Genomic DNA, 19,654 nt, shown 5'->3' with positions numbered 1-19,654 from the left:
TTTGGCTGGCCCGTTACCTTGGTCTCTTGATATAGCCGATATTTATGCCCAGCCAAACGCGGAACCCAAACTTCTCCTGGGGAACAACATTCATCACCCTTACTCATCCCCTAGTATTCTTTTTACCGAAGTCCTTGAGTTGGGTGGCTCCAAAGTTTGCCTGGACACCTTCAGGCCAGAGATATTGGCTTCAGAGGATGCTTCCTCCTCCATGTCGCCAACCACTATCAACAAAGGAAATTTGTCAGTCATGGCATGTAACAAGGTTTCTTCAGTTGTGACCCATTATCAACCGAGCTACCAGGTGGTACCGTTTTCACCCACAAATCCCAAAACAGAAGAAATTCAAGGCCGATAATTACAGGATATAACAAGTCTTTGACTACTCCCACTTTGTGGGACATGGATCCACCATCTGTGTCAGTTTCGACCCACAGGAAAGTTCTTGGCGTCTTCATGAATACATCTGATGCCTATCAGCTTCCCATAGACTGGCACACGTGTAAGTGTTGCCCTCTACCAGAAGGCCTGTCACTAGGACACCGTTCAGTCACCTGCCATTCCTGAGGCCCTTTGCCAGGATGAGGATCAGCACTGCAGGCAGGGTAGGAAAAGTAGGAACAGCGCTGGACCATGCTGCAGTCCATCAGCTTCGACGTCAAGGGACATTGGCTAATATATGACCCGGGGCACAACACCTTCAACAGACAATGTGACGAAGTGTACCCCTTGAACCCAGCTGTGATCCCTCCTGGGACCTTAGGCACCCCTCAGAGGTGATTTTGGGCTTCTTCTTTGGGTATTCCTGACAGGTGAAATCAGGTGTCCTCTATTGCTCAGGGAGTTCTCCGCAGCCAAGTATTTCCACCAGACTCACTAGGTCCTCTGAATTCTGAGAATCTCGCCAGGCAACCCAGCTTTGCACAGATTTAGGTAGTGAGTGGATAAAGCTGTCCACTACCACTCTTTCCACCGTCTGTGCCGGAGACCAGGTCCAGGCTGCAGCCATTTTTGCACCAGGTGTAACAGGTCGAACATCTGGGACGGAGAGGTTTGTCCCTTTTGTAGCGCCAGAGTTGCTCCCGTTGTGCCTGGACTGCCAGGGTGACACCCAAATGTGCCATAATCTCCGCCTTCAGCTTGTCGTACTCCTTGGCATCCTTCAGGGCATGGGCATAGTACGCATTGCTCTGGGGGACACTTTTTCTCGGTCTGCCACCTTCTCAAACATACTCAGGAAAGCCTTCACCTTATCCTCCAGAGTAATTTTCTGCAAGTCCTCCCATACTGTTCGGCTCACATGGAAACAGTCTCCCTGCCTCAGAGAGTTCCTGCCAGGAGAGCCATCTGCTGCTGATCCTGCTGCTGCAGAAGGTGCTGCTTTAACTCCTGCTGCTGTTGATACTGCCGGATCAGGAGTTTCTTGGTTTCCTGTTGGGTCTGCTGCTGCTGTTGCTGCACCTGGCCTAATTGCTTCACAAGCTCCTCCATGCTTTGTGTTTGCAATGCTGCCTTCACCCATGACATACAGACTTTATTCAGCAATCACCAGTGCTTCTTGGGACTTCACACCCGCATTATAGCCACCAATTGTACGGATTTAGCTCTTTGGTAGTTGGCAGCATTCACACAGGCATGCGGTTTCTTGTCCAACCAGGAAGGTTTATTAACTCCATAAACTTCCAGCAGTAAATAATAACAAAACAAAGAGTCCATTCAGCAGTATGAGAAACAGAGCAGTTCAGCGGCTTATTATCAATGTGCAAATTGTAGAGATCTTGGAAGGGCTTAGGGGGTTATATATAACAATTATGTACAATTTGGGATGACCCAACAGGAACCCTCACTAACAAGTCCTAAAAGGTACGGTAACATTCTGTCCCTATATTGCCTAAACGATTCCAATATAATGTAGAGGCGATTGCCAAATATCAGGTAGTGACTCCCTGGGGGGTCAACATTATAGAATTCTAACTATACTGTAGTCTCCCATCCCCTGATGCCGCATCTGCGTTATCTGAAGTAGTCCGTGTACAGCCTGTATAACGATGTACATTTGGTGTGCCCTCTAATTAACTCAACACCGCCATTAATGTCTAAAGCGCTAGCAACAAAAGTGAGTACACTAGCTAGCCCCAGCTCAGTCAAACAAAACCGCTAGTTCCATAGCCACCACTGAGACATGGCCTGTGCAGACTCTTCTCAGAGAGGGGTTTTGACCTGTCTCTCTCTTCAGCTCCAGGACACATCCAGTCTGGTCAGCTTCCCTGAGCTGACTGACAAAGGTGAACATCTAGCCTGGTTATATGCAGGGGTAGCCAGGTGATCTAATCAGAACCTGTAAAGCTAGGATTTAACCTTAAGTGGCTCTGCGCTCAGGGAAGGGGGCACTTTTTTGAAATGCACAGATAGGGCATATAGTCATGGAAGTAAACGCCAAAAAATATGAAATAGCTGTATAATTTTTATTTCAACAAATTACATAACACATAAAATCGGTGCATATACGGGCTCAGTCTGCTCACACAGGTCATGTATCGTGCTACTTTTCAGCCTTTTTCATGCTCTTATCTTGTGCGCCAGTAGGCCATATAGCTGAATCTCTTTATCTGTGTACCCAATTAAGCACTTGGCACTTTAATCTGGATCTCTATGTATTTACCTGCATCCACTGCAGTTTATATCTTGCAGTAGTATACACCTCCCTTTGGATTTAATGGCACACAGTAAGCCATATAACTAATATCTGGTCACCTATATACTTAATTAAGCACTTGGCACCTTAATCCTGGACCTTTGTGTATATATTTTTATTCACTTGGATATTTAATACACTTTTTGCAGGAGATTCTAGGTTGATGTAATGGTACAGAGTAAGCACAAATATATATTTTCATATATAGCTTTTATGGCTGGCACATTGTGTAAATATTTTCTATGTGTATTCTGTTGGAATGTATTTTAATGGGCTGTATATTATACTACAACATTGAGTGAGGAATTTACACAGGAGGCATATTAATTATACATTGGGTCCTTTTTAAGGTGATTTACTTTTGAAAATTAACAAATTTATTGGAAATTGTTAATCTATTAATGCTTGTGCAAAATTCATAGGAAATTGTTAATATGCTTATGACTATGGGCACCCATATTGAAAATTTTTTTTACCTCCGCCTCATTGACCCATTTTTTGCATACAATATATGCACTGTTTGCAGTTTTTTTTGTGTCTGTATCCCTTTTTATATGTACCGATTTTATGTGTTATGTCATTTGTTGTTGAAATAAAAATTATACAGTTATTTCATATTTTTTGGCGTTTACTTCCATGAGAAATTATAGGTTGTGTTGATATTGGAAGTGCCAGCTATCTAGTATATCTAATATTTTTGATAGGGCATATAGTCAGCGGTTCTTCTGATGACCTTCTCAGCTGCTCATTTACACACAGGCTAAATGTTTTAGGAAAACCGATATTCGATTTTTTGCATATCAGAAGAATCACTAACCTCTGAATGCGGCCTTAAGTAACCTTGTAGCCAGATGGTCACTTTTTACAGAGTTTCTGCAGCTCCAGAGACAGCGTAGATGCTCAGGCATCAGCACATTCTACATTATGGGGCTGGTGATGTTATATTCCGGGCTCTGCCTACTCTGCACTTTGCGTTGTGGAGGAGAAGTAGCGGGACATAGACAGCATGCACTTTATAGGGCACTACAGGAAGTACGGCATGTACCAGCTGCCACATAGAGAAAGACTAGTTGGGAACTGTGGGAGCACTGGTACTGCCTCTTGCCGGGGATTTCAAGGGAATCTTTTGCCAGGCTTTTGCTAATTTATCTGAGAACAGCATAATGTAGGGACAGAGACCCTGATTCCAGTAATGTATCATTAACTGAGCTGCTTAAATCAGTGTTTTTATCTGCTGTAGCAGTTCTCTAAATGCTGAGCTCTGTGTAACTCCGCCCACACCACTAATTGGCAGCTTTCTGTGTATACTGTGCATAGGCATAAAACTGCCAATCAGTGGTGAGGGCAGAGTTAGAGTGGGAGGACTACATGGCTAAAGATATCGTTGGAGTCAGGGTCTCTGTCTCTACATAATTAGGTATCAAAAACCTGCAGTCAGATTCCATCTAACCAATGATTAATGTTTTATCAATATAAAATGTCTTATTTTTTTATTGGTACACAAATCTTTTAATGAGTTTGAAATAAAGTATTTTATTTTGGTTTTCTCCTAATTGCCCATTAAACATGGCTGTATTTGGAAAAGAAACTAAACGTAAAGCGAACAAACGCCCCACGAGGATCGACTAAGGCTGCTAAGATAGTCTGATTGTGCAGATGTTATTCACAACATAGGGACATAAGACCACTACAGGGCAGGCTGAAGAATATGTAAAGTCTGTATAAATAATGCATAACACAAATATGCTGTTTATACGGTTTAAAGAACGGTTTCAGACATCGAATTTGGGTTTTTACAAGCTGTTAGATCGCCATCTCGTGGTATTGTCTGGTATTACAATTTTACGGTTTACAAATATTGCATTTTGCTGGCTTACTGAGCCAAAATACGAGGTTGCCTCATGTCTAATTTCCTAGGGCTGTGCTCCTGGTGCCATCAGTTGGTGAAGAGGGCAAGAATACTCTTAGTATAGTAGTAATATGGGAAAGTAGTATCTGTTTTTTGCTGAAAGGGCGGCTTAGTGCAATTTTATCTTTCTCTGACTATCCAGAATTACTACTTGATTCATTCCCTCTTGTAAATGGAGCAATTGAGGTAATAGATGTATATTAGAGAATTATTAATCATCCGTTTCACTTTCATCCATAAGTTTTTATTTTGTACATACGATAGGTAATAAAGCAGGTCTGTCACCTAAATTCACAATACGTACTGATAAAGCACCACTCTGGCGGTTTTTTACTTGTTTCACCACTTGAGTGGTATCACTACTGTGAGTTCCCTACCCCTAGTAATATATTTACCATCTGCCGTCTTCCTTTTTCTCAGTGCCGCTCCGGTCGTCTTCTGCAGGTTGTGACCTATCGAGTCTCTCCAGTTTTTGCTGGGTGATCCGGAGGTCACTGTAAGGCCACGTTCAGTATTTGGTCCGTATTTTATATCCGTATTTGTAAGCCAAAACCAGGAGAGGAACAATCAGGGGGAAAGTATAATAGAAACATGTCACCACTTCTGTCGTTTCCCCCCCCCCCCCCCCCCCTTGGTTTTCTTACAAACACTTATGTAAAAAACTGACCAAATAGTGAATGTGGCCTTAATCTATAAGAGGCAGAACGAGGCAAAAAGGAGTTCTCATAGACTTACACTGAGAGCTTGTGATCGTTAGCTATGACTTCCTCAGTCAGAAGTTGTGGACACAAGATGGCGGAGGGTGCAGCACTGGGAGGAGCAGAAGACAGCGGCTGGTGAATATAACACTAAGGGCAGGGAGCATGCGTCAGTAATACCACTCTAGCAGTGAAATAAAAAAAAAATAGAGTAATGCTTAAATAGCTCTTAGACCTGATGAAGCTCGTGTACTTATGTTGAAAATCCATGTCAGGTTCACTGTATATTCCTTAGTGAAAGTTTCCATGCCTAATAGTAAATTGAGCACCTTATGAGAGATTAGCGCTAGCTGGACTCATTTTAATCTGATGATTATGCACTTATTGTGATATAGTTGTTTACAATAAGTACTCCAGCCTCATCAGGTCTAAGAAATCTATTTAATAATGCATGCGGCAACAGATCTGCTTTTGCCATGGATGCCAATTTTTATTTGGGGTCAAGTTGAGTTTCATCGGTGAGTTGTCCATGACGGCTGTAGAGTTTATCTGCTGGTGGAGTCACTGCAGGCAGTAGATTTAGAAGGGTATCCATGGGCAGGGGTGTTTATTTTGAGAGTCCAAGACATAGGCCAAGTTCATTCCTGAGACATTGTTGTCGGGATGAGTGGGCTACTTTTTCATTTTGGGCACAAATTATAGCACATTGGGCTAGGAGAGGCCTAACGAGGCACAACACAAGATAAAGGGTGAATGAATACTGTTCTAGGAATGCACTGTACTAAGTAGCTGAAAGCCATGTGTGTGTGTAAGATAGCAGTGTCCATAGAGGGGTAGAGCGGTTTTAGTTTTGTCTGTTTGTGATACGTTATGACACTGTGAGTAGTGTTGCTCCACCATTTGATTTCAGATGGGTTTTCTTTGAGCCCCCCCAGGTTACTTACCGAGCGTAAAGAGTAACCGCCGGTTTAATTTTTTTCCATACATCAATAGTACACTTGGGAATAATAAACTTTAACTTATCTTATCAGAGAAATCTGCTTCTTTCACTCTCAATTTACAGATAAAATCTGTTCTATGAAGATAGAATTTTCCATTGCTGAAATAGGAAATTGCAGTTAGTGCTCTTAAAATTCGATTGAGAAAGGAGGAGCTAGAGGCAGGCATCGACATCCTGCTGCAAGTTCTCCTGTAAACAGCTACAGTTCGCCTCGGGGTCTCTTTAAACTTTCTTAAACTTCTCAAAGAATAGTTTTATTACTGGATTGGATTGTGCCAATGGAATCACCTTTTATTTCTTCTATTAGAATGGTATTTAACAGGGAGAAAGGCAAGAAAAACAAAAATTACATTTACAGAATGGGAGGAATAGAACTGAGCAACAGCATGTGTGAAAAAGACTTGGGTATACTAATAGATCACTGCACATGAGTCAACAGTGTGATGCAGCAGCCAAAAAGCAAACACAGTTCTAGGATGTATTAAGAGAAGCATAGAGTCTAGATCACGTGAAGTAATTGCCCCCTCTACTCCTCCTTGGTCAGACCTCATCTGGAACACTGTGTCCAGTTCTGGGCACTACATTTTAAAAAAGACATTGAAAAACTGGAGCAAGTTCAGAGAAGAGCTACCAGGATGGTGAGCGGACTGCAAAGTATGTCCTACGAGGAACGGATAAAAGATTTGGGAATGTTTAGCTTGGAAGAAAGAAGACTGAGAGGAGACTTAATAGCTGTGTACATAAAAAGCGTAAACACATGTAAAAACGCATGCGTAAGCTGATGCGGATAAAAAACGCTGCGTTATCATGTGTTTGCAGGCGTTTTTGCAAGCGGTTGCGGAAGATACGCTGCGGACTCAACCGCAAATGTGAAACCAGCCTTAGATATTAGAAAAAACTTTTTGGCAGCGGAGGTGATCAATGAGTGGAACAGGCGGCCATGAGAGGTGGTGAGTTCTCCTTCAATGGAAGAGGCTGGACAGACATCTGTGTGGGACGGTTTACTGGATCCTGCATTGAGCAGGGGGTTGGACCAGATGACCCAGGAGGTACCTTCTGACTCTACCATTCTATGATTCTATGGATGTGCAAAACGGTTTCTAAATTGTATAGAGAATGTCGTAAGTAGATCATAATAACTCCCATCCGTTTCTGGGGTCTCACGGTCTCTCTAGTTGTGTAGTTTGGGGGTAAACCAGAGCTATAAACCTTACACGTATATGCTATATTTTTGTAAAGCTGGGCGGCAATATATACATGTGGTTTTCTTAAGGCTGCATTCACACGCAGCTGTCCTGCTGTCACTTTTAAAGGGAATCTGTCAGGTGATGTTTGTGTAGTATCCTAATAATACCCTGTAATAGGGCTTAGATGGCCTCTTCAGGATATGTAACTTTTATTGCTGTACATTGCCCGTTGTCGCTGTGAGCCCCAGAAAATTTATAGTTGTGCATCGGCAAGTCAAACATATTTATGTAAAGACAAATTAAAAAAAGTTAAGACTCTCAAAAAATGGCACTTAAACCTCTTCTTTTTTTTTTTTTTTTTTTTAACAAAGCTCTGATCTTTTTTTAAAGCACTAGCTTATAAAAAACATGTATACAATTTTGTTTAATCTGGTTTTCATTGAAAAGGAATTGAAGACCATCAAGTAACAAAGGGTTCAGCAACATAATGATTGCTGAGTACAAAAAGAAATCTCTTTTACAACTGTATACCAAGACCTGTAGCCAACAAGTCCTGAAATAATAGAACTTTCAGGTCAAAAGTCATTTTCAATCAAGTCCAACAAAATCTGAAAAGAAAAATAAATCCATGGCGGATGTAGGTATCCCCTATCCAGGGAGACTGTATGACCTTTGGCGATACATATGAAGAGAGCGACTCAAACAAGAGGAGCTAGGTCACTCCGAATAATGGTATAAACACAAAAGAAGAGAATGAGACGAAGAGGAGGAGTGGGGGGGGAGAAAGAAAACGGGGGAGGAACCATGGAGTCTTGTATAAAAGGGGGCAACTTTCACCCCTATAATGATGTCCGTCTAACCCGTATTGTTCAATCTATCTTCCTTATGGCTTAGGAAAATTCTGAGAGTCCATATACAAAATCCAAGGACTCCAGACCTGCAGATATTTCTCCATTGAACCATTAACCTCCTTACTTTGGAGTCTGGTCATCTCCTTATCCCATTCAGACGCATTAGGAGATTGGGAGGATTTCCAATGTCTCGGGATCACAGTGCGTGCAGCAGTTATACAGAATCTTAGGAGCCCCTTTTTCTGGAAGCGAAACGAGCCTGGGAGGATAGATAATAAAGCCACCTGGGGGGAGTTGGTCGCCCAATGACCGCTAATGGCCTGATAAGCGGAAAAGACGGAATCCCAAAATGGCTTAATATGTTTACATCCCCACCAAATGTGTAGCATGGTACCTCTCTCTACTCCACAACGCCAGCAGCTATCGGAGACAGAGGGAAAAGCGGCGTGTAAGACATCAGGACAGCGATACCACCTGGTGAGAATTTTGTAATTGTTTTCCTGTGCGGCACAGGCAATAGAGAGTTTATGTGAGCATACGAACGCCTTCCTCCACTCCGCCTCCGATATAGCAACTCCCAACCCACCTCTCCACGGACTTGGGGAACTCGTCTTTGGTATTTTGGTTCAAAAGCACATATATTAAGGATGTGCAGGCGGCGACCCCAACAGGAAAAGCTTTTCAAACGGCGTCGGAAGGGAGGAGTATGAGCCTGCGTCCTCTGGAGACGAGCGGAAGGATTTTAGTTGGAGGTATTCCAACCAGTCAGAAGGGCCCCCGCCCTTTAACTACAATTTTATCACCATAATTGTATTGACCAAAAATATCATACTGTCAGGTCATTTTTCCCACACAAAAGAAAAACAATTGTAGATTTTTAATTTTTTTTTTACCTATTCACTTGAATATTTTTTCCCACTTTTCAGTACATTGTATGCTAAAATGAATTGTCATTTAAAATTACAACTGCTGCTTAAAAAACTGTGCCCTCATACATCTGTGTTGGGGAAAAAAAAGTTATAGTTTTTGGAGAAAACACAAAAAACCCTGCAAAAATGAAAATTGACTGTCAGTAATGGGAAATGGGCAACAGATGTTTTCTACCCCATCTGAGGAGCATGATGAAAGGGCAGCGATGTATCACTTTACTAGGTGATGCAGTTTTGATAAAATGCCAGTTTACCCGCTTTTTGACTGCTGAGCTGTATAACCCCGCTCACACCACTGGTTGGCAGCTTTCTGTGATTTCACGACAGAAAGCAGCCCAGTAAGAGACACATCGCTGGAATCGTGATCTCTGCCTCTAGTTTATGATGCTTTCAAATTACTTAGCTAAAACCTGGTGACCATTTTTTTTTTTTTTTCTTGAACAATACATTTTTATTGAAAGTTTACATTTTACAAATAAGGTGATAGCAAATCTCAATACAGAGCTGTATTTGCAATATGCATAAGAGAGCATGTAAACGGTTGACAAACAAGCAGACAAACTAACAACAGGGTAGGAGGCAAGGGAGGGGAGGAGGGAAGCCCGAGGAGGGGGGTATGTTGTGTCCAATTATCGTTAATAATTCAATCAGAATCAGGGGGATCTGGGTTGGTTAGATGACATACAGGTGTGGCAAAGGGGATGTGGTTAGTGTACTCCGCCCAGGGAAGCCATATTTTCTCAAATTTACCAACTTTATCTGTAAGTATGGCAGATAATTTTTCGTTGATCATATACCAAGAAAGGCGTGTTTTAACCGCAGCTAAATCTAAATTTGTTTTTTTCCATGCCAAAGCTATGGTTTGTTTGGCTGCCAGGAATATGAATGCAATGAGGGTTTGAGTGTGTTTAGGGATGTTGGGGATGCGTTCGTTTAGTAAGGCCTCCCAGGGTTTTTTTTTAAGGTTTATATTTGTTATAGAGTAAACCAAATGGTAGATTCTGATCCAAAATCTACGTACAATCGGGCATAGCCACCATGTATGGACCGTATGGACCATATCTCCTGCGGAATTGAACCCTGCAAAGCAATTTGGAGAGTAGTTGGCGACTGCCTTAGCCACTCTGGCTGGGGTCAGGTACCATCGGGTTAACACCTTATAGTTAGTTTCCAGCATAAGGGTATTTAATATTCCTCCAGTAGCGGAGGACCAAATTTGGGACCACTCCGAATCTGTCAAGGTGGAACCAATGTCGGACTCCCAGCGAAAAGTGTATTTTAAGCAGCGCCTATGAGAGGAGGAGTTGATATGCGAGTAGAGGAGAGATATAGTACCTGGAGCATTTGGATTTTGACGGCATTTTTGTTCGAAGGGAGTAAAGGAGTAGGGAGGGGTAGAATTTTTTAGTAATGAGTTGACAAAGTTTTTAAGTTGTAGATAGCGAAATACCTCTCCAGGGGGTATATTATATTTTTCACTCAGGACCGAGAATGGGATAATCCCGTCGACGTTAAAAAGATGGTGGACTCTGATTATCCCTGCAGCGACCCATAAACAAAAGTTCCTAAGGGATTCCATGCCTGGGGGAAACTGGAGATTGCCCCAAAGGGGGGCGAGGGGTAAAAATGGTGAGATTAGTTGTGAGGAATATTTCAACGAGTCCCAAATCCTAAGAGAGTTATAATAGGATTCGAGATGTGTTTACGCTGGGCTGGGAGAATCCATAGTAGTGTGTCGAGGGTACCTGAGTGAAATTCAGGGGCCTCTAGAGATAGCCACAGTGGGGGTTCGGAGTGGGCATGATATAGGGTCAGTTGCCCCAATTGGGCTGTATGGTAATATTTAGAAAGATTGGGAACTCCCAAGCCTCATTTCAAGCGATGACGGTAGAGAGTAGCTCTATTAACCCTGGGGAGGCTACCTCTCCAAACAAAAGCATCCAATAATCGTTGGGCTATTTTGAGGTAATGTGAAGGGATAGGGACTGGCAAGACACGAAATAAGTAAAGTAATTTGGGGAGAATGGTCGTCTTTAGTGCACGTACCTGGCCGAGCCAGGAGAGATGTAGCTTCCCCCATGACTGAAGTAGTAGACAGAGTTTGCGGAGCATGTGAGGATAATTGGCTGCATAAAGGGAGTCTAAACTGGCAGTCAGTTTCATCCCTAGGTAATCCAGATGGTTAGTGGCCCATTGAAATGGAAAGTCGTGTTGGAGCTGTGAAACAATAGGTGAAGGGAGGGATATATTCGTGGCATAAGATTTTGAAGGATTAACCTGTAGACCGGAGGTAGATTCAAAATTACAAAGCGTTTGAAGTAGGGCCGGCAAGGATGTCTGAGGGGTTGATAGAAGAAGTAGCATGTCATCGACGAACAAAAAGAGCTTGTGAGAAGCTGATGCTATTTTTACACCCTGTATATTAGAGTTGAGGCGAAGATGAATAGCTAATGGTTCGAATGCCAAGAGGAATAACAAGGGTGAAAGAGGGCATCCTTGCCGAGTGCCTCTACTAATGGAGAAAAGCGCAGAGGGAAAGCCATTGTAACGTACGTAAGCGGATGGGGAGCTGTAAAGAGCGTGAATCCAAGAAAGAAAGTGGTCGGGGAACTTCCACTTCCGCAAGACCGCAAACAGATAAGGCCAAGAAATGGAGTCAAAGGCTTTTTTAATATCCAGTGAGAGTAACATGCTTGATATGTTGCGCTGTTTGCAGAGGTGCAGCAGGTGGGAGACCCTCTGTATGTTGTCTGAGGCTTGTCTACAAGGAACAAAGCCTACTTGATCTCTATGTATTAGAGTTCCCAAACCTGAGTTCAAACGCTACTTTAAATGGGTTGTCCACTACTTAAACTGTTGTCAATCTGTGTGTTTGACCCCAGTAAAATAGAGCCTATATTCCCCTAGGGTGCTGGCGCCATTCCAGTAGTATCGGCACAGTCTCTCCCTGGGCTCACGTGACATTATTGCACGTGATCCCCTTGGCCAATCAGTACTGGCTTCGCTCTCCCCTTGGCCAGTCAGTGCGGGCTTCACTCTTCCCTTGGCCAGTCACTGCTGGCATCACTCTCCCCTTGGCCAGTCAGTGCACGCTTCACTCTCCCCTTGGCCAGTCAGTGCGGGCTTCACTCTCCCATTGGCCATTCACCACTGGCTTTACTCTCTCCTTGGCCAGTCAGTGCTGGCTTCACTCTCCCCTTGGCCAGTCAGTGCTGGCTTCACTCTCCCCTTGGCCAGTCAGTGCTGGCTTCACTCTCCCCTTGGCCAGTCAGTGCTGGCTTCACTCTCCCCTTGGCCAGTCAGCGATGGCTTCACTCTCCCCTTGGCTAGTCAGCGATGGCTTCACTCTCCCCTTGGCTAGTCAGCGATGGCTTCACTCTCCTCTTGGCTAGTCAGAGATAGCTTCACTCTCCTCTTGGCCAGTCAGTGATGGCTTCATTCTCCCCTTGGCCATTCAGCGATTGCTTAACTCTCCCCTTGGCCATCGATGGCTTCACTCTCCCTGTGGTCAATCAGGTCTGGCCTCCCTCTCCCAGACAAATCCCTGCTTTTCTCACCTCCACCTGATGTATGTTATACGTCTGAAGCCACGGCTGACTGGCCACGGGAAGAGTGAAGCCACGACTGATTGGCTGCAGGGATCGCGTATTGTAATAATGTCACTCCATCTCTGAGAAAGACAGTGCTGACACTGCTGGAATGGCACTGGAGGCGAGTATACATGTTTATTATTTTACTGGGGGCAAAGATACGGTTAGAGAAGGGTGTGTCCGAGTAGTGGACAACCCCTTTAAGGGGTTGAATGAGCGCCGATTGACTTGTCATACTGTTGTTGGCACTTATTTTGGTCTGCTTTTGCTTGACTCTGTTAGACCTTGATAGCTAAGCAATGACGGAATTGAATATTCACAGACTTTACGGAGTGACCGACCCGCGGCCTTGTGTTTCCAGGTAATATAGGTAATTTTGTTGAGAGGAGACGTTCTCTAATGGCTCGTGCTTCAATATCAGATTGGTAAATGAAGGCAAGGAGGACATCATTGCAGCAAGAATTCTATTACAATTCTAAGGACTTAACCGGACGTATGCAAGGTTCCTGTTTGATAAATGCATCTTTGACCGAGCAGGAACATCACTTAAGTCTGGCCTTGTGCTGGCACGTAAGGTCTGGGGTTGATTTACAAAAAGCTAGACACGTTTTGGGAGCTGCAGAAATCGGCATGTGGCTGGATACAGGAGGCATAAGCCTCTATTTATAACTGTCTGATGTCACACACTTCGGGTGACTTTTTCCCATTCATTTCCGACCTGATTTTCGAATGGATTTCCGATGTCGCCTATAATGGAGAGAACAAGTAACTTACGTATTGCAGATTTATTTCAGATTCCTTGGGACAAGGTCAGAAGAGAGATGATTGAGGAGAAGGCTCTGGATCCGGAGACTGTAGACCGAGTGGGCGAATACATCAGACTTAACGGTATGAAGCATGGGAGCGGTACGTAAAGGTGCCCGTGATGAATGGCGCACTGCGAGAGCAAAGGGCATTTTGTGTATCTTCAGCGCTTCTTTTTTTGCGTACGTTGCAACACAGAATAATTGAGTCTCCGGCTGGCAGAGAGATTGTATCTGGTGGAAGCTAATTAAAGTGTAGTTATGCCGGTGGAGATACATCAGAAAAAATGCGGAGTCCCGGCACATTGAAGCAGACATAAATTATAGATCCAATAAGGAAATGCTTCAGCCTGGTCGGGGGGAAATATATTAGACCCCGCAAAACAGTCACAGAACGTAAAATGCAATGCATACAAAGGATCCGCTTCATTTGTGTAAAATTGCCTTAAGATGGTCTCGTCTTGGCGTTTACCTTCACTTCCATGCAGACTAAGTAATGCAGCCGCTTTCTAATACAGGATTATTATTTATTCATATGTTTTGCTTTTTCTATTTTTTTTTTTGCCTTTGGAGTTTCTGCCTTAAAGGCACACTAACAAAATAAGCCTAAGGTATAAACAACATATATCATCTATCCACAGGATACATGATTGCTGGGGGTCCGACCAGAGATTTATTATTTACTTCATAGCGCCATTACATTCCACAGCGCTTTACAAACATCATTAGCACTGCTTTGTATATGGCTTCCGCCAGCTTCTGTTCTGTGCTGTAGATGCCAATTAAGCTCGTCTGTGTCCACATAATTATCTTTCAGCCAAAGCTAAAAAGTAAAATTGGACACCTGAGGTTGAATTGGGCTGATTTCCGCAGGTAAAATGCCTGATGTTGTAATCTGCAGAAGAAGTAAATGAGCTTCCGAATCTGCTGCGGGCGTTTTCAGCACACAAAAACAAGCGTGCTGCGGATTTTCATAGCCGCTCATTCTGTTGCATTTTTGTTTTCTCTGATTTAAAAAAAAAGAAAAAAAAAAAAAAAACAGGGAGAAATGCAAAATTCTACATCTGGGCAAGAAAAATGAAAATTACATCTACTGAATGGGAGGAATAGAACTAAGCAACAGCATGTGTGAAAAATATTTTAGTATACTAATAGATCACAGACTGCACATGAGTCAACAGTGTGATGCAGCAGCATCTGTCTGGGATGGTTTAGTGAATCCTGCATTGAGCAGGGGGTTCGACACGTTGACCTTGAAGGACCTTTACAACTCTTAACATTCTATGAATTGATGATCTGTGCATAGACAAGACTATTAATGCTTTTGGTGATGGTGCAAGCTGGGTTAATGCTGGTAGCTCTGCTTGGCACTGCATCTCCACCCCATTTAGCCTTTTATTTTTCAAAATTGGATTTATGCCCATCAAACATTGATGATTTAATCTAGGAGAGCCCCCTTCAAAGCATGTTTACCACAAACCCATAGACTAATTAAAATGGTATTCTCAAGTTTGAAAATTATTCCCATGGGATGGAGAACAACTTCCTCATCATTGAGGTTCGAACCACTGGGGCCTCCACTGTTAGCAGAGAACCTGGGCTCTGAAGAACCCTGTGTGAATGGAATGGAGATTGATCATGTGCTCTACGGTTCCCGTCATTCTTATGGGAGTGTCGCAGCAGTCAGCTACTTCTGTTGGTCCCATTAAGAAAGGATGGGCCCCGATGGAAATTCTGTAGCTGGCCTCTTTCACCTACCATTTATCTTTTCAGACATGGCCTTTGGGCTCCCTCAGGCCCCAGGGCGCAAGTACCATGCTATATCTGCATCTTCTATCACTTCTGTCTGCATCACTGTACCACGGTGGCGCAGTGGATAGCACTGCAGCCTTGCAGCGCTGTAGTTCTGGGTTCAAATCCCACCAAGGACAACATCTGCAAGGAGTTTGTATGTTCTCCCTGTGTTTTGCGTAGGTTTTCTCCGGGTACTCCGGTTTCCTCCCACATTCCAAAGACCTACTGATAGGGAATTTAGATTGTGAGCCCCATTGGGGACAGCGATGATAATGTGTGCAAACTGTAAAGTGCTGCGGAAAATGTTAGCACTATATAAAAATAAAGATCATCATAGGTAAATTGTTTTCTACTTAGGTGGCTTGGCAATTCTAGAACAATTATGGAACGATCCATTGATTTCTCCGAACACCATTGCGATGGAAGCACTGAGCGACCTCAAACTACTGCACCACTACTTGGAAATCTTTGGCGTGGCAGATAAGGTATGAACATAAAATACATTACCCTGTGACAGAAGATACCAATTTGAGACGTTAGCCGTCAACTAAGCGCCTTTTTATTGTCATTTCTCATTAGGTCTCGTTTGACCTGGGCTTGGCTCGTGGTTTGGATTACTATACAGGGGTGATTTATGAAGCTGTACTGCTTGAAGACCCTGAAGGCACCAAGACTCCTGACTGTATTGGTTTGGGCAGTATAGCCGCAGGGGGGCGTTATGATGACCTGGTGGGGATGTTTGATGCCAAGGGCAGAAAGGTACCATGTGTGGGGATCAGCATTGGAATTGAGAGAATACTATCCATAGCAGAGAAGAAAGCCGAGGTAAGGAGAAAAGCCTGAAGAGGTGTTAGATTGTATGAACATTGACGATACTACTGACGACCATCACAGCCTCCTGCAGCATCTCTTACTTAAAGGGGGTGTCCAGGCATAACAGATGGAAGTAACCCTTCAGTGTATGTCAGAGAAAATAGAGTTTATATGCTATCCAGTGTTGTTGGGGTTCAGAGCACTGAACTGCTTGTCCAGTATCTGTGCTTGGTTTGAGCAGTCATTTTGTTCTAACGGGCTTGTCCATGTACAGGACCTTTACAGTGTACAGAGGAGCAGACTGGACTCTAAGAATAGCTGATAGTGTACCAAATATCTGTGATGGGTGCAGCTGATCTGAGCACAGTGTAGCAGAGTTGCGCTCCTGGAAGCCTGGGCTATTTTGTACATTCATCAGATAGGTGGAGCTAGTGACAAGAACACAAGATGGGGAGGGTTCAGCAGCACTCAGGAGAAGCAGGGTGGTGGTGGGAAATGTAGATTTAGCAGGAGAATACTCAGACCACCCATTCAGCTATGTCTAACTGGATGCACAAAGGGGCAGATAGGGAGGGAAAAAAAATAGAATCTTTGTTAGGCTGGGTCTAATTATACATTTACTGGGTTTTGTGAAAATTAATGCAATTGTGGAAATAACCCTTTTAATCTGTATAAATGATGCTACATGAAATGTTACACAAAGGATGCTACCACTTTTTTGTATGAATCTTTAAAGAATATCCGAACTACAGAAACTCAAGTGCTGGTGGCGTCCGCACAACCACATTTCCTAGAAGAGAGGATGAAGCTTCTTACCGCGCTCTGGAGCTCTGGTATTAAAGTGAGTATATCCCTTGTCCTGTTTGCTGTGCATATACATTTGATGTGTACCTGCACTGTTAGACAGTGATGGGGTCACGCGAGCCATTTTACATTCCTATTTGATCTCCTGATCCAGAATCTAACTGATCAACCACCTGAGCTCAATGGTGCTCTCAATGGCAGTTTGTATTTGGTCAGGTCTGTTCCGTATAGAGTTTTTCTTTCTTTTTTTTTTTTTTTAATAGAAAAATAGTGAAATATTTGTGACAAAAACAGATACAGAATGAACTATTGAGGTTTTTATTTTGTTTGTTTTTTCTTGTCTTTTTTAACAATAACCTTGTGGAGTCACAGCTAGAATTTCCATCAGCAGAGCTGTATGAGGACTAATTGTTGCGTGAGAAACTAATTTTCTTGGTTCAATTTTATGGTAGATGCTGCTTTTTGATCACTTTAAGGATGCAAAATGAACAAAAAATAACAATTGTATATGTTGTTTATTTTGTGTATTTTGAGCGCCATACATGTACACCCCTTGTCAGGAGGAGCAGGCTCAGGAGCTGTTGGGAATGGTGAGCCTGCACCTCCTGACAAGGGGTGTAGATGTATGGCGCTCAAAATACACAAAATAAACAAAATGTACAATTGTTGTTTTTTGTTCATTTTGCATCCTGAAAGTGATGAAAAAGCAGCAATAATAACCAGAGCAGACTGTCGGTTATTACATGTCTCACACTGGTAACTCTCCCTTTTGTTTTAAATAATCTCTGGAGGCAGATTCTCTGGGAGATCTATGTCCAGCCCAGAGATCTCGGCAGCTCATTTACATATTAAGAAAGTAGTGAATTTCTCTGGAATAAGACATCGGATTACAGATACCAAGTTGTCACTTAAGTCAGCTTTCTATGACCTACATGCCCATATAGATGGTTCAAGAGGGTTTATCCCACTGACAGATTCTCAGAATTTGTCACCAGGTCAAAAGTGTCCTGTTTATGCTCTTATTAGTCCTGCTGCTCCCTGGAGTATACACGTTTTGTTTTTGTTTTTTTGTTGTTTTTTTTTAATGATCTTTATTAAGGGGGCGTGGCTCAGAGTAATTATGCAGAGTAGCCTAAGGAGACCCCCCCCAGAGAATCCTGTGGGTCAAGGTCCTTGTAAAGATCATAAAACTTGACTCCTTAATAAAAAGGCCCATAATATATGGTATTGTACGGCAGATGTAAAAAAAATAATAATAATAAAAAATGGCTTAATCAGAGGATCAGCAGGAGCAAACGCTAGCCACTTTTGACAGATTGTCTTTATGGCCTAGTCCTGACCGTAGCATCGTAAACTGTATGTGAAGGTGTTGTACAGTATACGCTCCAATCTGGTCTGCGATGTGGCTGGTGTGGAGAGAACCATTGCCGGGCATCCATCTGACACACAGTCCTAATAGTCAGAATAAGGCCTCGCTCACACTAGCAGATAAATCGTGACGAGTGCGATCCGATAAAATAAAGAGATTGCACTCAGACCAGTGTAATTCAATGAGGCCGAGCAGATCTGTGGGGTTTTCTCAGCGAGAGAGGTGCATGTATAATTCTGCATAGGAAACTGTAAAGGGTTAATAGTGGCCAAGTAAGAACTATCGGTTTTCATAAGGACCGCACACGGATGACAAGTGAGAGAACATCGTCCTACTCCCCTGTGTGAGAACGGGACCCAGTATTTATATGCAAGGCTATGCCGCACAGACACACGCTTAAAGGGAGTGTCACACAGCAGCCACCCACTTATTGGGAATGTCACACCGCGAAAACAATGGCTTAAAGGCAATGTCACAGTAGAAACAACAGCTTAAAGGGAATGCCGTACCCCACAGACACCTGCTATGGCTAGCTGGTGTGTGTGCAAAAATGTAGCAGAGAATATATCTATCTGCATCTTATCACACTGGCAGCAAAATCCCTGTCTGTCCGGCCATCACAAAGGAAGAGATAGAATAGATTACATAGATAAAAGCAATGCACACACACAAGATGTCAGAGTTGGTCGAGGTCAGCTGAGACGAGTTTGCTGTCTGGCTTGCGAAGCTTTCAACCTGAAAAGCAAGCGTGAAAAAGAGAAAAAAATCCAAAAATGTTACCATCAAGCAAAATAAACAAGTGAAGCCTTATTTTGCTTGATGGTGAACATTTTGGATTTTCTTTCTGTCTCCTTCCTTCCCTCCAACCTTTTCTCCTTCCTTCCCTTCTTCCTTCCTTCCCTTCTTCCTTCCCTTCTTCCCTTCATTCCCTCCTTTCTTCCCTCATTCCTTTCCTCCTTCCTTCCTTTACCCTTCCCTCCTTTACCCTTCCCTCCTTTACCCTTCCTTCATTTTTTCTTTCTTTCTTTCTTTCTTTCTTTCTTTCTTTCTTTCTTTCTTTCTTTCTTTCTTTCTTTCTTTTTCTTTCTTTCTTTCTTTCTTTCTTTTTCTTTCTTTCTTTCTTTTTCTTTCTTTCTTTTTCTTTCTTTCTTTTTCTTTCTTTTTCTTTCTTTCTTTCTTTCTTTTTCTCTTTCTTTCTTTCTTTTTCTTTCT

At 43.0% G+C, this 19,654-nt stretch overlaps 1 protein-coding gene across 2 annotated transcripts in view; it reads left to right on the top strand.

Annotated features, from left to right (window-relative positions):
* The window catches only part of LOC143776620 (histidine--tRNA ligase, cytoplasmic-like), a 62,960-nt gene that overhangs the window by 32,587 nt on the left and 10,719 nt on the right, over nt 1-19,654 (top strand). For both annotated transcript variants that reach the window (XR_013215877.1, XM_077266136.1), the window contains exons 9-12: nt 13,654-13,747; nt 15,814-15,941; nt 16,036-16,281; nt 17,006-17,110. Coding sequence is in view for 1 of the 2 variants with exons in the window: in XM_077266136.1 (XP_077122251.1) it covers nt 13,654-13,747; nt 15,814-15,941; nt 16,036-16,281; nt 17,006-17,110 (573 nt within the window). In the remaining variant the exon portion in view is untranslated. The remainder of the gene's footprint in view (nt 1-13,653; nt 13,748-15,813; nt 15,942-16,035; nt 16,282-17,005; nt 17,111-19,654) is intronic.

Source organism: Ranitomeya variabilis, chromosome 5 (assembly GCF_051348905.1).
Source record: "Ranitomeya variabilis isolate aRanVar5 chromosome 5, aRanVar5.hap1, whole genome shotgun sequence".
In the NCBI taxonomy this organism is placed as follows: Eukaryota; Metazoa; Chordata; class Amphibia; order Anura; family Dendrobatidae; genus Ranitomeya; species Ranitomeya variabilis.
Note: the sequence above shows the minus strand (reverse complement) of the source record. Positions and strands in the feature narration are given on the sequence as shown.